Raw genomic sequence first — 21269 nt, 5'->3', positions numbered from 1 at the left:
ACTGTGATCCTCAGATCTCAGCCTCCTGAGTAGCTAGGATTGCCACTGGCCCCCAGCTTCCAGAATATTCTTTCTTATATACACAAAACTTCAGAACCCCTAAGAAGTAATAGAATTGCTGTGAATCCAGAGTTGAGGGGAACAGCAAACAACAAATAAAATGCAGTGCCTTCATTCTCCTTTTTCTTGTATATGGGCAGACACTCAGACCATTTTCTATGCCAGCTTGACAAGAGACATGTGCACACACAGTCCAGTGATGGCTAAAGCGTGGGAGGCCAGAACAAAAGACGCCATCCCCTGCCTCTCGCGGAGCTGTGAGGGGAGTGAGGGGATGTGAGAACACCTGTTGTCATTGCACTTACCTTCATTTCCCTGGGGGAGATCTGAAACTGTCAGATGTTATTCTAACAAAGATTGCACAAACACTCTCGAGGCCTGCCACAGTAAGATGGTGAGCACATCTGGAGTAAAGTTTGAAGACTGAGTGGACTAATATCTGACCCAAGGAGACCTTACTAGAGGTGCACCCGGAGGAGCTGACGGACAGTGCTGAAGAGTGTTTCTTCCTTCAGCCAAGAGACCCAGTTTCACAAGGGTGGAAGACCGCTCCAGGACGCGCGAGTCATCACGGCGAAGTGCCACCCGTGGGTTTGGCTGGACCTGTGCCACGTCTCCTCCTCTCGCTCATTCAAAAAGGAGAATGCTGTTGATCAACATTCAGAACACTGGAGGTGTGCTTCAGAATGAATTTCCAGTTTCATCTTTACCCCTTTCTCCTTGCTGCCTGCAGCAAGGCCTGACAAAATGACTGATTCTTGAGGATTTAGAAACATTGCCAAGGACAGTGGCAGGAGAATATGTACATCATATGTTATCTTTCTAGAACTGGTCTGCAGGTTCCCAATATAAAAGGAAAATCAAGGGCTGTAGGTATATTATGGCTAGCAAACCCCACGTCCCGAGTTCAAATCTCAGAAGAGAAGTGAGTGAGAGAAAGTGTGAGGGAGAAAGAAAGAGAGAGGGGATGTCCAAAAATAAGAAACTGACTTCCTGTCTAGCCCCTGAAAGAAATGGCGAGAATGAAGTGCAGGTGTATCTAGGTCTGACCGCTGGAGCCGCTGCCCTGAAGGAGACTCTCTTTCAGCTTATTCCCCCAGGTGAACAGGAAGATTTCTGGTGGAAGTAAATGATGTTTCAAGTCACCATTGTCCAGAAACTGGAGTCCAAACTGAAGAGGAAAAAGCAGGGGGAGATTATCTTCCAATTAAATAAGGAAATAAACTCCAGGCTGCTCATGCTGGGCTGGAAGTGACAACTCAGCAAAGACGACTGGAAGTACAAAGGCCTTGCATTGCTCAAGTCAGGGTAATGGCGGGCGGGCCCAAGGAAACTGGCGAGGCCTGCGTCGAAAGACATGAATCAATGAACCACAATTCTCTGTATAGTGCTCCATTCCCTCCATTCTCAGTGGGTCTTCTCTCATCTGTTGTTGATGGGGCAGAAGAACTTAATGGAAAGAAATAGCTCACCTAGGATAAAGGTTTTGTTTTTTTAAGCCTTTGGAAGGTCAGGAAGGGTATTTTTAAGGCGTGTTCCACTTTCTGCGTAACAAAAATAAAAATCCAGACACAGAAGAAAAACCGTCCCAGCAGCCCACACACAAGTCCACTGGCAGGCATTATCTTCACCGCCATCTCTGAGCACAATTGCACCTTTTGTCATTTCTGGTGGAGGCTCAGCTGCTCAAGAAGCCAAGACTTAGTGGAGAGAGCTAAAACATGGAAGGGGAAGAAAATGCTTCCTTTGTTAGCGAAAAGCCGTTTCCATTTAAAAGTTTCAACATACTACAGAAGAGTGAATGAACTTTTGTGAGCAAAAGCAAAGCATACAAAGAAGAAAAGCTGCCTGTCAATTAAGTACACAGTCAGGCGAAGGCATCCCAGGCCCTCCCAGTTCTTAAGAAAGGGGGCCGGGTGGAGCATGGCCTGTTTCTCCACTGGGCTGCCACCTGCCTGGAAAGTGTCATAAACAGAGAGGGCTTCTGGAGTGGCACAGACCCACTTAATCACAATAGCAAGAAATCACTACGTCCTTTAAAGATGATAGAACTATAGTAAAGTACGTCTAGATGAAATAAAAAATGGAACTCTGGGAAAGCATTTTAATTGAATTTCACAAATATTCCAGTGAGTTTATTTTCCTTCATGAAGCAATGATTTAAGACAGGCAAGGACAAGCTAGAGTTTCTGTTACACAACAGCAGGCTCCGGTGATAAAGCAGATTACAATACTCTGTCAGAGATGAACTTCCTGCTCAGCTGTTTAAGACAAAAAGACCAGTGCCCCACCCTACGTACTGTTATTGTTGTTCTGAAGCTAAGACTCAGCTGAGAAACTAATGCTACATGCACCTGTTAATCCAAACCTGTCACCAGATTCTCGGTTACAAAGTAAAATTAATAAGGGAAAAAAAGCCAATCAGAAGTAATAGCAAAGCACTGTAATGGACTACTTATGGGAAAATAAAATGAATCCCACATATACAATTCATAAAGTAGTTCACCTTCTATTGTCAGTCTGCCAGAATTCTCTAATTTTTGGGTTAGCAGACATTTTTAGGAGAGGTTTTGCCGTATGTACACACAGTGCTTGGACCAAATCTCCTCTACCATCTTCCCCATCCCTCTTGCCCCCTGCAAACCTCTACCAACAGGATTTGGAGTTTCATGTTGTCTTCTTCTATTTGTATGTATGTTCTTTCAGGTGTCTTACTGGGTGTGAATCTCCCAGGTAGCAACAAACAATGCCCTCTTATATTCCAAGTCTAGTTTTCTGGGAGTCTATAGCACAGACACACTCACACTCAGACACACACAGACACATGACTCTGTATGTCCCAAGAGAACATTGCAGAAACATACTATCAATTTGCATGAACCACTGAAACTTGCGAACAAATACAAGATGATAAACTGATGGCCAATAGGACATGCCAAGTAAACAAGGGACAACAATTTGTTCTGTCCAGAAGATCAGAGGTAGGAAACCTTCTGAAGATCACTTAAAGACTTTTCCAAACACTCTGCTGGTAGTTTTTAAGTTCTACTTTCTCAGCCCTGTCCTATTATCTTTAGCCCAGGATCCAACTAAATAACAAGAGAATCCACATGAAATTGCTGGCTTCCCTTAGCAAACACAAAGTATCATTCTCCTAAAAGAAATATAAATGCAGTCTCATACAGCCACTTTCTAACTTGAATGATGCATTGTGAGTTTCAATATATCAGTGAAGAGTACAGATTAACTGATAGAAGATTACTGGCCTCATACACTGATTTTCATAAGAGTGATACTGACACTCCTGCTTTTAAATGTCCTTGCTCATAAGCAGAAGTTATAATAACCCTTAGGGAATTCCCATTAAAATGTAATGGGATTCTTTTTGTGTGTATACCTGGTCCTGGGGCTTGAACTCAGGGGCCTGGCTGCACAGCACAATAACAAAACAACAGAAATACATGTTAGCAATAATAGAATCTAGGTAGAGGCTCCATGAATCTCTCTGCAGTGTGTATTATTATGGTTATTATCTGCGGTACTGGGACTTGAGCTCAGGGTACTACTTTCAGTATTATGACTTCTCTATATATCTCTAATTATTCCAAAATAAAAAGGTAAAGAAAATTCTTGGGGCTGGCAAGTTGGCTCAGTGGTAGTGTGCTTGCCTTGCATGCATGAGGCCCTGGGTTCGATTCCCCAGCACCACATAAACAGAAAAAAGTAGGAAGTAGCGCTGTGGCTCAAGTGGTAGAGCACTAGCCTTGAGCTGAAGAGCTGAGGTGCAGTGCCCAGGTCCAGAGTTCAGCCCCCATGACTGAAAAAAAAAATCTTGGGCTATAGGGGTGGATCAAGAGATAGAGCACTTACCTAACAAGTTATCAGGCCCTGAGCTGAGAACCTCAGTATGTGAGAAAAACAAACTCTCCAAGAAGTGAAAAAGCAAACTGCAACGGCTGTTACCAAGTCAAAAAATCTCATTACTTTTATTTCCACCAAAATCTTCAAGAAATCTATTTTACCCCATCCCTTAGCTCAAGGTTAATTTTAAAAGATTAAAGATACTAGGTACTGGTAAAGACACAGAACAAAAGGAACTAGTACATTATTGGTGGGAATATAAATTAGAATAGTCATTATCATTTTCAGTATGGAGGGTCCTGAGAACCAACAATGAGGCAAAGATAGTTAGGCCCCCCAAAAGGTAGTTAGGCAAGACCCTATCTCAAACACAAGCAGAGCATGGTGGCTTATTTATGTAATCTCAGCTACTCAGAAGGCAGGAACCTGGGCAAAAGGACAAGACCTGATCTGACAAACTAAAGCAAAAAGAGCAAGGGGGCATGGCTCAGGTAATAGACTGCTTGCGACTTGTGAGTTCAAACTGTAGTACAATGAAAGAAAAGGAGAAGAAACAAAGCTACACTATAATCAGAACAATCATGCCCCTCCTTATTGGGCATCTCTGAGCCACAGGAAAGGAACCAAGGTGTGTAACCAACAACCTGTGTGGACTAAGGCATGACTCAAGTAGTAGAGCACCTGCAGAGCCAGCATGAGGCCCAATTCAAACCCCAGAAAGTCCCATCCCCTCAAAACAATCCCACAAGGAATGGGTAAAGAAAATGTGCCATATATATATATATATATATATATATACACCTACACACATACACATACATATATATGTATACTTATACATATTCATATATACAAATATATACATATACATATATATGTACCATGCAAATGCAATGTTAAATAATTGTTACATTATATTGCTTAGGAAATAATGACAATTTCTGTCTATGGATTTAGGACCTGAAGATACAGAGATCCATAGGAAATCTATTTGAGCTTTAAATAACACTCTAATTCATAGCTTATGAATTATGAATAGTAATACTGAATGTTTAATTATAAAATGATTTGAACATGTGATTTCAAAGAGTTGTCGATGTGCTTGAGGCCCAGGGTCCAGCTACCAGTACCACAATCAATCACTCACTCCAATGGTGACACATGCTTCAATTCTCTACAGAAAAAGACCTGTTATGGAAAATTAGCTCCCATATATCCTACATATTTGGACATTCTATTCCTTCACGCACAAAAATATTACGTATAAACGAATGCTTTATTTACAGCAAACTTCATGAACCATCCAGATCAAATTAATTTAGAATTCGTGAAAAGTAAGAATGACTACTGCTGGGCATGGAGGTACATTCTTATCATCCTAGCCCTTGGCAGGTGAGTCTGGGGACCACATGTTGAAGGCCAGCCCAAGCTGTAGAGTAAGACCACTTAAAAAAAAAAAAAGAAAAACAAATAAACAATTTGTAGGAAACCAGTGACTAACACCAGGCACTGGTGGCTTACGCCTGTAAAACTAGCTACTCAGGAGGCTGAGATCTGAGGATAGAGGTTCAAAGCCAGCCCAAGCAGGAAAGTCTGCAAGACTCTTTTTTTTTTTTTGGATCTGGTCATGGGGCCTGAATTCTGGGCCTGGACGCTGTCCCTCAGCTCTTCAGCTCAAGGCTAGCACTCTACCACTTGAGCCACAGAGCCACTTCCGGCTTTTTTCTTTATGCTTATATGTGGTGCTGAGGAGTTGAACCCAGGGCCTCAGGCCTGCAAGGCAAGCGCTCTACCACTGAACCACCTTCCCAGCCCCACTGCAAGACTCTTATCTCTAATTAACCACCAGAAAACCAGAAGTGGCACTGTGGCTCAAGTGGCAGAGAGCTGCCCTTGAGTTGAAGAGTGGAGGGACAGCACCCAAGCCAAGTCCCACGACTGACAAAAATAAGTTAAAAAAAAAGTTAAAAAAAAAAAGCAAACAAAACAGTGGCTACAATGGAAGAAATGGAAATAATTTAGTAGATGATTTTTATTTAAATGTAGCACTTTTTTTTCCTCTTTTGGATCTGGTTGTGGGGCCTGAACTCTGGGCCTGGGCACTGTCCCTCAGCTCTTCAGCTCAAGGCTAGTACTCTACCACTTGAGCCACAGCGCCACTTCCGGCTTTTTTTCTTTTTGCTTATGTGGTGCTGAGGAATCAAACCTAGGGCCTAAGGCATGCAAGGCAAGCACTCTATCACTGAGCCACCTTCCCAGCCCCATTAATGTAGCATTCTATATTTCTTCCTCCCCTCTCCTTCCCCCTTCCCCTTTTCCTCCTCCTTATTTTGACTGTACTGGTGTAATCAGGCTCTCTGCTTGCTAGGCAGAAACTCTACCACTTGAGAGATGTCCCAGTCCTTGTCTGCCATTACTTTTCACACAGGATCTCACATTTTTTGCTCTAGCCCAACCTTGGATGATGATCTTCCAATGTATGCCTCCTATGCAGCTGGATGACAGATAAATGCCATCATGCCCAGATTATTTTTTATTTTTGTGCCAGTCCTGGGGCTTGAACACAGAGCCTGAGTGCTATACCTGAATTTTTTTAGTCTAAGTTAGCACTCTACCACTTGAGCCACAGCTCCACTTACAGCTTTTTGCTGGTTAATTGGAGCAAGAGTCAGTGGGATGGCAGGATGTCACACCACTCTCAAATGGTGTGTTATTTAAAACTTCAGGTTAATTGGAGACAAGAGTCTCACAGGCTTTCCTCCCGGGCCTGGCTTTGAACTGTGATCCTCAGCCTCCTAAGTATCTAGGATTTCAGGCATGAGCAACAGGTACCTGGCTCCAGATTACTTCTTGAAATGGGGTATCACTGATTTTTTTAAAGTTTTTGTCTAGGCTGGCTTCCAATTACAATCTTTCTGATTTCTATGTAGGAACCCAGACTGTCCTGAACCCCAGTATACATTAAGACACTAACAACTAATAACAAACAAGTAACTGTTTTCAATAAAGGTAATGGTCTGGCAGACGATTTTTTTTGGCAGTAGTGGGGACTGATCTACGATACAGATTCTTGTATATATGTATGCGTTTATATTTTTCAAGGTACTCTGCAGGATGTGTGTGTTGTGGTAGACACGGACCACTTGATCCATATCTCCCTTCTTTTTGTTTTCTTTTTTTTTTCCAGGGCTGAGGACCGAACCCAGGGCCTTGAGCGCGCTGGGCGGACGCTCTTCCGCTGGGCTAAACCTCCAGCCCCTTGTTTTTGTTTTCAACTGGCCTTAAACTCATGATCATCTTGATTTTACTTCCTGAGTAGCTGGGATTACATGTGTACCATCATACCAGGTTAAACTCTTTTCTTTTTGTTTCTTGAAGTACTAGGAACTAAACTCAGTGTGCTTGACACTTGAGCCACACTCTTAGACCACTCAGGATGCATTATACTGGGGCTGGGCAGGTGGCTCAGTGGTAGAGTACTTGCCTTGCATGCATGAGGCCCTGGGTTCGATTCCTCAGCACCACATAAACAGATAAAGCTGGAAGTGGCACTGTAGTGGCTCAAGTAGTAGAGTGCTTGTCTGGAGCTGAAGAGCTAAGGGACAGTGCCCAGGCCCAGAGTTTGAGCCCCATGACTGACCAAAAACAACAACAACAACAAGATAAGCTAACTCTAGAGGAGAACTCAAAACAGTGCCTCCGAAAACCAGGTGTTAACTTCCTCTAAGGCGACACAGTGTGGAAGTAACAATAAAAACACAACTCTTCTGAAGAATTTAAAAGATTAAATTCCATTCTTCATTAAATTATCACTACGGTTCCTTACTTGAATAAAACAAAATTCAGATTTTTTTTTAGAAAACAACAACAACAAATACTAAGGGAGAAAGTGAAGATAAATCAGTCTTATTAATGACTATGAAGTAATTTTTTTAAAAAAGGAGAAAAACAAGGACACGTGCACCTCCATGTTTATTGCAGCACTGTCCGCAATAGTTAGGATATGGAAACAACCTAGATGCCCCACCACAGATGAATGGATCCAAAAATTGTGGTATCTATACACAATGGAATATTATGCAGCCATTAGAAATGACAAAATAATGGCATTTGCAGGGAAATGGATGGAGCTAGAAGGAATCATGTTGAGCGAGGTAAGCCAAGAACGAAGAGACAAACAGTACATGGTCTCCCTGATAAGTGGATGATGAATCCAAAATGTTAGGTGATATGACAAAACTAACAGGACTTAAGAAACAAAGAACTCCCACTCATCTGGTTGAACCACTACTAAATATCCCCATGCTGCTGATCACCGTTATATATTACAGACTGTGATAGACAATTTGCTCCAGGAAAGTTAGAATGAACTTGTAACTTTAAATGAGCATCATTATTCCACAATACTGTGAATTTCCGGAAATTAAGTAATCACTTAATCACAATCAAAAAAAAAAAAAAAAAAAAAGAACCTTGGGGAAGGGAGGGAGGGAGGGGATGGTAGGGGGAAAACAATGGAGGGGGTAACAATGTTCAAGAGGAAGTGGAAGTGTACTCATTACCTCACTCATGTAACTGTAACCCTCTGTATAGTATCTTTACAATAAAAAAAAAAAAAAACAATAAGCAATAAAAAATTTAAAAAAAAAAAAAAAGGAGAAAAAAAACTTACCTCTATAGTAAAGATTCCTTTGTCTCGCCCATATAATTTCATCTCTTCTGGAAAATGCTGGTAAGCATTTATGTAGGGAATATGGTCCTCTTCAACAAATCTGTATTTCAAAAAGAGTCTCAATTAGAGTTATGTACTAACTAAGCAGAGTAAACTCTTCCTAATCTCTTTTCAAAGGGAAATTAAGAAATCAGTTAAGCAGCCAGGCATCGGTGGCTCATGCTTGTAATCCTAGCTACTCAGGAGGCTGAGATGTGAGGATTGTGGTTCAAAGCCAGCCTGCGTAGGACAGTCCAGGAGAATCTTATCTCCAATTGACCACTCCCCTCCAAAACAAACAAGAAACCAGAAGTGGAACTATGACTCAAACTCAGGCACTGAGTTAAAGCCCCAGACTGATGCAAAAAAGAAAAAGAAAAAAAGAAATCAGTTGAGCACATTCTATTTCCCATACATGTCCTCCCCCTTCCTCTCTTCATTCGTCTGCCCTCCCCCTTCACATCCCCTCCCCACACCTTCCAAGTGTCAGTTTCCTGGTATTCATTTTATTAGACTGTTAGTTTTCTTTGTTTTATTTTGGCTGTCGTGGAGCTTGACCTCTGGGCCTGGGCGTTGTCCCTCAGCTCTTCAACTCAAGGTGAGCGCTCTACCACTAGAGCTACAGCGCCACTTCCAGTTTGGTTTTTTTTTAAAGGAATTATAGCATTTGAATTCTCCCCTGTAAATACTACATTTCAGTTAATACATTTTCTAACATTTGCATACAACCCTGTATATGTTTACTTACACATTTATAAATTAACTCTACCTTCTATATTAAAGAAAACATATGTCCTTTGTCCCTCTGGGCCTGACTTATTCCACTTAACACAATGTTTTCCAGATCCAGCAGTTCACCTTTTTCTTCTTTTTTTGTTTCAGTGTGTGTGTGTGTGGGGGGGGGGGGGGGCCTTGAACTCTAGGCCTGAGCACTGTCCCTCAGCTCTTCAGCTCAAGGCTAGTGCTCTACCACTTGAGCCACAGCACTACTTCTGGTTTTCTGGTGGTTAACTGGAGATAAGAGTCTCATGGACTTTCCTGCCTAGGCTGGCTTTAAACCCTGACCTGAGATCTCAGCCTCCTGAGTACCTAGGATTACAGGCATGAGCCACCGATGCCTGGTTTAGCTCCCTCCATTTTTTTTTTTTTTTTTTGGGTCCGGTTATGGGGCCTGAACTCTGGGCCTGGGCGCTGTCCCTCAGCTCTTCAGCTCAAGGCTAGTGCTCTACCACTTGAGCCACAGCGCCACTTCCGGCTTTTTACTTATGTGGTGCTGAGGAATCGAACCCAGGGCCTTGAGCATGCAAGGCAAGTGCTCTACCACTGAGCCACCTTCCCAGCCAAGCTCCCTCCATTTTTAATGGATGAATAGGACCAATCATTATCATGTCTACACTTCTGTATGTGAGACCACTTAGCCAGTAAGTTAAAGCAGATCTAGGAAGTGTGTCTGCTGTTATTTCACCACTAGCCTTCCTAATCCAGCATTCACCCTGCCCCTAGCTCCTTCAGCTGACTGGCTCCCAGTCATCCTGTTCATCCTCTTCCCTTTGCTCTCTGGTTTTCCTTGATAGTATGCCTCCTTGTGCCCTTAGGACCCTGGCAGAGGCTGGAGGAACCATTAGGGAAGGAACCTGGGCTGAGTGCTTACTTTTCCATTCCCATCTCTTATACACAGTAGCTCAAACAGGTTGAGTCAGGTATTCAATCTGGAAAAAAAAAAAAATCACTCATACTTCCAGGTGGGTAAGTAGAGTTATTTACAACTCACACATTCATCCACAGAAATTCTTTAACGACTCTACGTGCAGCACCACTCAAGGTAGCAAGTGAGTAAAGCAGGTAAACAGTCCTGTTGCCATGAGTTAGCAGTCCAGGGAGAAAGAGCTGACCAACACAGCAAACCAGTGCGTCTGTATCATGTTAGGTAGGGAAAATAGGAGAAAAATTAAGCAGGGAAGGTGAGTAGAGGGGTCTTGTATGCTTATATACAATAAAATAAGAAGCAAAAAGGGAAATAAGACAGAACTAGCAGTAAGCACACAGAACAGAAAGCCTGTCTCTGCTGTCACCAGTCTCTGACATCCCGGATGTCAGTTTTCTAGAACTTAAAGAACAAGATCAACCCAAATTTAATTTTTTTTAACAAAGGAAATTGGAATTTTTATTCTGCATAAATCTTGTTACAAGACAAACAAAATAGTTTAAAAGCCAGAATTAGGAGAAAGGACTAGTTTTTAACGAGAATCTCATTGAACAGAACCCTGACTTAGAACTGAATCATAACTGAATGTGTAGTCTGTGAAGAAACAGAAAGCAGTAGATTTTTAAAGTGACATCATCATCAACATGAAAACGCTGTGTTCTATACCTCTCACGATAAGCTGTGACCCTGACACCTCCTCATCCTCGCCCCTGCTGAAGCCTGGTCCAGCAGTGCCTGGTGCTGCTTCTGACCTGTCCTTTCTAAAGCCACGCCAGTTGCATCTGAGGACTCCAAATACCCACCTTTGTTCATGCGAAGCTGTTTGGGCCACTGAGTTTCGTCCTTACATCTTTTAACTTTTTAAATTCTTTGTCATTGCCTTTCCTCCACTTCTCCCACATTTACTGTCATAACTTTGACTACCTTGTGCTTCACACATTTTGCCAAATTAACTGTCTCTTTCTCTCCACTCCTCTCCTCTTGCAATCCACAGAGCCCTCTGGAATCTGTTCTGAAATAAACATTCCTCATCTCTTTGTGAATGTGCTTCTCTGACTTATGATCACGAACAAGAATTCCTCTCTTCACCAGGTCATTACCTCTAGAGCAAGGACTCTCTCCTCCCATCTGTCAATCACTCCAGAGGCTAGCCAGGGAGTTGCCACTGTTCTCTACCTACTTGGAGTCTCTTGTCCGCTGAGTAACCACTTCAGTTCAGTGGGGATTTATTAACTTGATTCATGCTTTTCATCATATTGCTAGACAGAGACCTGGAGGCAGATGACCCATGGCAATATATTTCTGGACCTTCTCAGTGTAGCTTCCTTGAATCTCTTTGCTTCTATCACCACACATTTCCAGGACATGTTTAGTTTGTCCCATCCACATACTATCATCCACCATTTCCCCTCCTGTTAGGCCAAATTTAATTTCAGTTAACGATATGACTTCTTTGACTCTTAGTATACTGAAAGTTGAGAATTAAATATGTTAAATTAAAAAGTGTGAAATATTCCCCCAGCTGGGTTTTCATTAGCTTATATGAACGCAATTATGCACAGAAGTCACTATTTATATTATTTTAGAACTACAATTTTGGTTTAACATTACTGTGTATAGTCATGTTGTAATATATGGATTCCTATGCTAATATACTATTACTTTGTCCTCCATGTGAAAGCATGTGCTAGCATGGGCAGTGTGCTGGGAGTTCTGAGATGAATAGGAGATGGAAGAGTATACCCACCCCACCCCACCCCACCCCACCCACGACGGGTCAGCCAGACAGCCTGCAGATGAGCCAGAAGAGGCGCTAGCTATCACAAGTGCACCCAGTGCTGCAGCAGCAGGGAAAGCACAGGAAACCTGCCTGGGGGGAAGCAGACTGCCCCAGGGCCCCGGGGCAGGTGAAGGCTGGACAGTTATTCACCACTCTTAACTGCTTTTTAAAGCTTTTTTATTTGAAATTCACTTTTAGAAGGTAAAATTCTTTTCTGACATGATGGCTACTGAATCAACGTTCTGAACAATCTATTTCCATTGGTAGGTATTCATTACCAGCTGGTTTTCTGGATCAATCCAGGAAGCTGAGAAATGGGCACTGACCGAAAGCATCCCAAATGTTGCTTTTTCCCAGCAGAGTACTACTTCAGTGATGTCCCCAGAAATAGTCTCTACTTAAATTTTATTACACTGTTTTCAAAGCTGCAGATCATTTAAGCAGCAGCTTTACAGGAGTTATGTAGGTGAGTCACATATATGCAAAACAGGTCCTGACCTATTTTCTTCCCAGTTCCCTCACTACCACTCCATCCAAGCCACCATCTCTTGTCTAGAGGACAGCAAGATTCCATTCTTCCCTTTGAAGAACCCATCTGCTGTCTGGGTGATCTTTTAAAACCACAGATCAGATCATGCCTCCCTTGTTGCAGCCTTCCAATGGCTTACAATCACACTTTGGTACCCTGAGTTCTAATGGGCATAAAGTTTCCTGTTGGCACAAATGTACTGAAAAAAGAGCGAACTTTAGCTCATAAATTATATTTCCACTTGCTAGCCTTGAAGAAAAAAGAGCTCAGGGACAGCACCTAGGCCCCAAGCTCAAGCCCTAGAACCAAAGGGGTTGGGGGGAAATCCCTATCACTGACAGACATTCACCTGCCCTACTTTCATCTCTCTGCCATCTCTCTTCTCCTTCCTCATCTGAATTCTCTTCCTTGGGTCACATTACTCAATTTTCTGTTCCTTGATCATATGAGCCTGTTCTTGCTTTGGGGTCCTCTATTCCGAGTGTGGAATGTGACCTAGGGCCCCGCAGGCTGGCTGTTCTCTCACTCATAGTGCACCTCAATTTCCACCCTCCCTAACAGCCTGTCTAGAGCAGCTATCTAGTCATGCTCTATGCCTCATCCTGGTACAGTCTTACACACTGAACTTCCCTGTCAGATCCACTTCTCATTTATTTATGTGTTTGCTCACCTGTATCTTCCTCTAGTCTTGAAATTCAGGAGAACAGGGACTTGACCTACACACTTAGTTCAAGGTCTGAACTTTAGACCAATATCTGAATATAGTACAGTCAATTAAATAATTGTAAAGTGAAGGGTCCTTTACAGGTACGTGATGAGATATAAATTGATCCAAAGGACTATGGACACTGACTGATAAAAGCCTTAAAGGAGAATGATGTACAAACAATGGGAGATGCATAGGCACTCTGGTGAGGCTAATACTTCACTGTCTTCAGATCCATTTTCTTAAGTTGTTTTTTCAAAGCTTGGCAGTAGTTCTCAACATTTAGCATCCATGATCCTTGGGAAGATTTATTACAACAGAGACTACAGGCCCTACTCCCAGAGTTTCTGTTTGGAAAGGTCAAGGATTTGCATTTCTATCACGTTTTCAGGTAATTCTGAAGTGGCTGGTCAGAAAGCCCTATTTTGAGAACTTGACTTAGAATTCTTTCCGAGAGAAAAGCAGATCAAGAGCCCCTTCTCCTATTGCCCCAAGCAATGTTCAGTTCCCAACTTGTACACAGGGAGCAAAATAAAAGCAAAGCCCTCTGGCTAAGGAGATCCAATCGCCTCAAAGGTATTTTAGAATATCTCCTAAAAGGTATTCTAGGGGGAGGAGGTTAAGAGGAAAGGAGTGGAGAAGCAAGGGCGAGAGTGGATCTTAACACACTACCCCCCCTCCCCCACCCCCACCTTTGTTTGTACTGGTCCTGGGCATTGAACTCAGGAACAGCTCCACACATACTTTCCTGTCCAGGATGGCTATAAACTACTGTCCTCAGATCTCAGCCTCTATTATAGCTAGGATTACAGGTGTCCAGCTCTTAATCCCATTCTTCCTCCCACATAAAATATTCTCCCTTAGAAGAATTTCAGTAACTACTTTCTCCCACTTAAGATTTATAGACTTTGCTGTCCACTTACAGATCATCCCGAGCAGGATAGCTAGCTCCTTGATCTGGCTTGGAAGACATGATTAGATTTATGTTTTTAAAAGATCCTTCTGGTTATCAGGAGAAAATGGACAGGAATGACACAAGACTGTAGACACAAGAGCTCTCTTGGGAAATCATGAAGTAATTCAGGTGAGGACAGAGATGCAGGGCATGGAGAAGAGAATGGCTTTGAGTGTTACTTTGGAAGTATGATTGCTCAGACATAATGGCTGACAGCATGTTGTTCAGAGACTAGGATGATCACTAGGTTTCTGGACAAAAAACAGGCCAGGCTCTATGGCATGTGCTAAGAACAAGAACACTGAAGAAGGAGCTGAACTGCTGACTTCAATACACCACAAAGACATCCACGTAGCTGTGTGCAGCTGGCAGCTGTAACGTGAGCACATGGCTTTGACCCTCAGCAGACAAGTCTGGGCTAGAGATAAAAATACGGGAGTCATCAGCATACAGATGATAATTAAAGCCTTGAGAGAGGATGATATCATCACCCTGTGAGGACATACAAAGCATGATGAGGTTTTCAACTTACAAGTAAAATTCACTGAATCATGAGCTATCTGCATGCAGTTAATCACACTTGAGAAAAGCCTTGTTACTTGCTTGATGTGGGCAAATTCAAAGGCTCTACCATCATTACTAGAAGCACTTTATTTAATAAAAGGGCCTAGTGCCAATAATGATGCTGATGACAACGATGACAGCGATGATGAAAACAAAAACAATCATGACTAGTACTGAGTTCTTCATATGTTCCAGACACAGTGCTAAGTGGCTCTGTGTAGTACTAATTACTGAAAGTAGTTACAACCCTATGAGGTAGTTCTTATTATCAGCCCCATTTACCAGTGAGGAAACAGGCAGGGAGAAACTGAAATACTTCCTCAAGGTCATATAGTGAATATGCAGCAGAGCCTGGAATTTGTTTCCAAATCTGTGTTCTTATAAGCACTCTATACACTGATTAAACCTAACATCATTCAAAATATGTACAAAGGAGACCTTGACAGAGATTACATTTCAGAATTCTGAACCCAGGATAACCAACTTTTCTAGTACCTCCCTTATTCCAGGACTTCTTGCCAGGCACCAAGGGCTCATGCCTATAATCCTAGCTACTTAGGAGACTGAAATCTGAGAATCACAGCCAGTCCAGGCAGGAAAGTCCATGAGACTCTTATCGCCAATGAATCACAAAAAAGCCAGAAGTGTATGATTTATTGAAACAAATTTCAGGAAATGGAAACATTTTTGTTTTGTTTTTGTTTTTGAAGTTACTGTTGGTGGTGGTAGTGGCAGTATTTGTTTTTGCTTTTAGATTTCTTTTCTTTGGGGGGGACAAAGGAACAATTATGCTATTCAGTATATACTATGTGCACAATAAACTATGTAATTTGTGGGTAGGGACAGGAGGGGGAAACTGGGGGAAAAGAAAAGAAGGGGTGACATTGTCCAAAAAGAAATATACTTATTACCTGACTTATGAAATGGTAACACTCACTGTATAGTTCCTCAATAATAACAATAAAATTGTATTTTTAAAAAGTCAGCAGTGGGGCTGGGAAGGTGGCTCAGTGGTAGAGTGCTTGCTTTGCATGCATGAGGCCCTGGGTTCGATTCCTTAGCACCACATAAGCAAAAAGAAGAAAAGCCGGAAGTGGCGCTGTAGCTCAAGTGGTAGAGCGCTAGCCTTGAGCTGAAGAACTAAGGGACAGCGCCCAGGCCCAGAGTTCAGGCCCCACGACCGGACCCAAAAAAAAAAAAGTCAGCAGCATGCTGGTGGCTCACGCCTGTACTCTTAGCCACTCAGGAGGCTGAGAATACTCAGAAGTATTGCCATTCAAAGCCAGCCTGGGCAGGAAAGTCCATGAGGCTCTTATCTCCAATTAACCACCAGAAAACTGGAAGTGGCAGGCACTGTGGCTCAAGTGGTAGAGCATTAGCCTTGAGCTGGAAGAGCTGAAGGACAGTGCCCAGGCCCAGAGTTCAAGCCCCATGACTGACCAAAAAAAATAAAAGTCAGAAGAGGAGCTGTGGCTCAAGTGGTAGCATGCTAGACTTGAGCACAGCACTGAGGCCCTGAGTTCAAACCCTAGTACCAACATTAAAAAAAAAAGATCCAAAGGCCATTCCCTTAGTTCACATAGGTATCCAGCAGAAGCATCATGCAGTAAGTTCAGCTTACCTCAGAAGATCTGAAAGAGCAATCGCCTCTCTCTGCCACAGCAGAGCCAGACCACAGAGAGCCAGCGTCCGCGGCACAGTCATCTTCACGATGCCCTTCTCCTTCCGGTCTGAGTACTCGACTCCATCAAGAGAGCCCGAACAGATGAACACAGACTCTTAGGGGGAAAAGCAAGATTTTTAAAAAATCAATTAACTGTTCTAGATAACAAAAGAACAGGAACTGAAGACATCTCAAAGTAGGTTATAATTGACCACCTTTGCACACACGTTTTGGCACTAATGCACAATGAAGGTTTAGAAGGAAATGAAGCAAATAGGCAGTGGAGCCATCTGTGAGAGCAGGAGAGGATGGGGCTCCAGAGAGACTTGAATGGTTTGAATTTTTAAATGGAAACATGAACAATTTTTCATCAATAAAAGGATGAACAATTACAAAGCAAAGTGAAAAATGAGCAAGTCCTTTAACCCAGGCGTCATTTTATAATAATGACCTCTTCTCAGGGGGACCCTGAAGCTGTCAAGCTAAAGCAGCACCTTCTCCCTTCCCATCTGCCAGGCCCCTTACATGACATTACTGTAGTCACAGCTGCTCTGTCAACAAGTACATATTTATCTCATTCTCTGAGTTTTTTTTTTTTGTTGTTGTTGGTTGTGGGGCTTGAACTCTGGGCCTGGGCACTGTCCCTGAGCTCTTCAGCTCAAGGCAAGCGCTCTACCACTTGAACCACAGCACTACTTCTGGTTTTCTTATGGTTCATTGGAGATAAGAGTCTCACAGACTTTTCTGCCTGGGCTGGTTTTGAATGGCAATCCTCAGATCTCAGCCTCCTGAGTAGCTAGGATTACCGGCACCTGAGTTACTTTTTGAGGTCTGGGGAAATGATAGTGAGCAATATCTTGTCTCACTCAGAACTTTCTAGTAAACATAATGGACAGATGGTGCTGCATAGAAAAACAGCAATGGAAGGGATTCACTGATGGGGAGGGAGGCAAGGAGGAGAGAGGTGTTCTTTACATGGGTGGTCAGAGAGAGACCTCACTGGGAACATGACATCTAGGCAGAGGTCTAAAAGAACTCAGAATCAGTCCTGAGGGATCCAGGAAGGACACTAAGCACACCAGCAGAGATAAGACAGAGTGGGGTGTGGGGAGGAGCAAGAAGGCCAGCGTGGGGGGAGCTCCAAGAGTGAGTGAGGGAAAGTGTCAGAACACTATAGAAACTACAGTAAGAAACTACAATAAGAAACTACAGCAGATCCTTGGCGCCCCCAGCATATGGCTCCCAGCAGACCCCCACTAAGGAAAACTTGTGAATGCTCACAATGAATGACTCCAAAGTTCACTACTCTAAATGATATCCCTGTACTGTACAGGCAGAAGATGACAACCCCTAACTCGACAGTGTGTGGGGTAGGCTTCATCACTGTCACAGAAATTACTGTTGGTACACATTCACACTGCTCTTCATCTTTTGTGCAGATTTTTGGTTCATTTTTTCCTTAGGAAGACACTCGTAGCAGGTCACAAAAGTGACGAAGCCACAGCAGACAGTAATGAAGGAGAGCCTCGACTGAACCGTGTCACGTGTGCATAGGAACCTAACATTTTTGTTTGTGAAATTTGCTTTTTTTATTTCAAAAAACATTTTTACAATATGTTTGGTCAAAACCACACATCATAAACCCACACCTAAGGAAGGCCTTCCGTGTATTATGTAGTTTTGTGGAGCATTTTAGTTTGGATTTTATTCTAAGCATGGAAAGAACTGTCTGGAGAATTTTAATATGAGAACAGTACAATCTCTGTATGGAGAGACAGGAGGAGACAGGGGGCAGGTCGCTCTTCCACAGTGTTTGACAAGGAACGGCCCCAAGCACCTGCACTGTAGGTGGTGAGAAGTAGCTGAATTCTCACACATCTGAAAGCAGACCCTAAAGGATTTGGTGATTGTTTGGATGGAAAGTTTCAGAGAAAAAAAGAGACAAATTTAAGTAGAAGGCTTTCAAACTGAGAAATAACAAGAATGAAGAGACAAGGGAGATGACAAAAGAGCAGTGTGACAAGAGAAGTCACTGGCCAGGCATGTGACATAGCTTATAATACTAACACTTGGGACTCAGAATTGAGAGTTCAAGGCCAAACTGGATCACACAGTAAGACCCTGCTTTAAAAAAAAAGGATCAGGGAAGTGGCGCTGTAGCTCAAGTGGTAGAGCGCTCTACTTGAGCTGAAGAGCTGAGGGACAGCACCCAGGCCCAGAGTTCAAGCCCCATGACAGACCAAAAAAAAAAAAAAAAAAAAGAATCAGACTGCATGTTTTATCGGAGACAAGGTCTTGCTATATAGCCTAGCTAGGCTCAAACTTGTGATCTTTCTGTCTCTATCTCCAGAGAGCTAGAATTACAGTCATGTACTACCAATCTCAGCCAGAACAACAATGTTAAGTGTGAGCTCTTTTTAAATATGACAATGGAAATGGTGAACAGGTAACTGAATCTCAAAATCCTATTATTAGTAAGCCAAAACAAAAAGGATCTACACAATGAGACTCTATCTGAAAGAAAGAAAAAAAAAAGGAAGAGGAAAGAAAGAAAAAAGAAATGGGGCAGGGAATGAGAAAAAAAACAAACAAAAACCGAGCAGCAGGAAAGTATGTGAACAGGTGATTACTGCATTGACTGACAGAACTAGATCCAAGCCAGCAGTGGGAAGGCAAAACAAAAGCAACTTTTCACTAGGGAAACCCTTACAGAAGGTTCAGGCACTGGTCAAACCATAGCCAGGAAACTAGAAGGAAGGAGGACTAACACCAGGAAGAGAGCTTGAAAGTCTGATAGATTCTTACCCCACGTTTATGGTGACTGTGACTAACCTTTCCAACCACAGCAGAACACTAGAAGTGTTGTCTCAGGTTTAGAAAGTAAGACAGAGTCCCTAGAAGAGGGTGTGTCAGTCCATACACAGGGCAGAACTGAAAACTGGAGGATTAAGTTTACATACTGAGTACTTCAACAACTCCCCACTCCCCCTTCTTCCCACCCAGTTCCCAGAACACTGATAGCCAAGATTATGCGCTTGCAAAAGAGACTACTCAGAGAGATTTCTCTGGAGAATCTGATCAGCTCAGGGGGAAAAGATTTTAATATGATAATGATTGAGGATCACCAAAAAAATAACCCAGCTAGCTCATCCCTGGGTATGGAAAAGAGCTGACAAGACTCACCGTGGGTTCAGTTTTCTTCTCCTTTTTTTCCCAGGGCCAAAGTCATGTGTATACAAAACCCACATTCTACCAGAAAGTCCATTTCTAAACAAAAGCCATCTTAGGCTCACTACTTAAAGAAAGGCTCTAATATTAAAAGACCCATAAAAAACAAAGGGACAAATAATATCCTTTGTGAAATTAAAAACTAAAAGGTGTTCCATGCAAATGGGTGAATAAACCAGGAAAGATGATGAAAATAGGGCCCAGGAAAAATGTAATACATAGGGAGGTGACAGGATCTCAGGAGGGCAATAAGAAGAGATCATGAGGCCAGCTGGGTCACTGTGTCTAAAGACACTGCTCTAGAGCAGCGAGAACATTGGGATTCCTAAGAGGCTCCTTTCAAATACTGACAAGGTAGAGAAAGGAGATTCTAAGAACTGGTAGGAAAACCGAAGATATATTAGAAACAAATTACAATTAAGCAATAAATAGAAAGTGAAATAAATAACAAAACAAAAATGATCAGATCCCAGGCTGGATGCTGGTGGTTCACACCTGTAACTCTAGCTACTCAGGAGGTGGAGGTTGGGAGGTTATGTGCAGAGGCCAGCCCAGGTAAAAAGGTTACAAGACTTCATTTCAACTGATAGCTGGGAACAGTGGCACATACTGTCATCCCAGTTGTGTGAGAGACGGAGATCAGGACAATCACAACTTCCAAGTCAGCCTGGGCAAAAAAGTTCACAAGACCCTATCTCAACAATACAAGCTGACGTGGTGGTGTGTACGGCAGGAAGCATAAGTAGCAGGATCGTGGTCCAGGCCAGCCTGGGAAAAAATAAGACTCAATCTCAAAAATAACCAGAACAAAAGAGGACTGAAGTGTGATGCAAGTGGTAGAACACCTGCCTACAAGTGTGAAGCTTTGAGTTCAAACCCCACCAGCACCACAATTTGCTCCGGGAAAACCAAAGGATACACACAAAATAAGGTAACCTTAGTGAACTACATGTTTTAGTTAAGAATAACATTTATACATTTACAATCATTTGACACCAAATAATGTCATAGTAAAATATTGCACCAAGAAGAATGAAACATACAGTCATGCTTTGGTGCCTATGTGGGGAGAAGAGGCAGTGAGGAGTGCACCAAGGAGCTAACGCTTCATCATCCACAGTGGGAAGTCTTCCCCATCTAATGCATGTGATACAATGGTGGGCAAGTTACACAACTGTGGAAAGTAAATGCTTCTAAGAAACAGAACATTTTGGGGGTCAAAAGACTATACTTCTGTTATTAATATTGCTGTAATTTTTCATAACAAGATGGAAGACTATCTGAATTACATATGTAGAAAGTGTTGGTGAAATTATCTAAAGAAGAACGATGCCACACATGGTACCTCATGCCTGTAATCCTAGCATTGAGGAGACTGAGACAGAATGATTTCAAGGCCAGCCCCTGAGTTCAAGGCTAGACTGAGGGATATAGTGAGATGATCACTCAAAACAATACTATCAAGAGTAAAGAATGAAGGGATAGTTCACATTAGGAACAAGATAAA

The 21269-nt window shown here is 42.6% G+C and overlaps 1 protein-coding gene across 1 annotated transcript in view; it reads right to left on the bottom strand.

Moving 5' to 3' along the window:
- Positions 1-21269, bottom strand: part of Taf1b (TATA-box binding protein associated factor, RNA polymerase I subunit B) — a 64182-nt gene that overhangs the window by 24630 nt on the left and 18283 nt on the right. The window contains exons 7-8 of the mRNA XM_070015249.1: positions 16493-16649; positions 8594-8693 (exon numbers count right to left, since the gene is read on the bottom strand). Coding sequence (XP_069871350.1) covers positions 8594-8693; positions 16493-16649 — 257 coding nt within the window. The remainder of the gene's footprint in view (positions 1-8593; positions 8694-16492; positions 16650-21269) is intronic.

This window comes from Dipodomys merriami, unplaced genomic scaffold (genome assembly GCF_024711535.1).
Source record: "Dipodomys merriami isolate MVZ:Mamm:240054 unplaced genomic scaffold, mDipMer1.0.p SCAF_110, whole genome shotgun sequence".
Classification (NCBI taxonomy): Eukaryota; Metazoa; Chordata; class Mammalia; order Rodentia; family Heteromyidae; genus Dipodomys; species Dipodomys merriami.
This window is presented reverse-complemented; position numbering and strand designations above follow the sequence as displayed.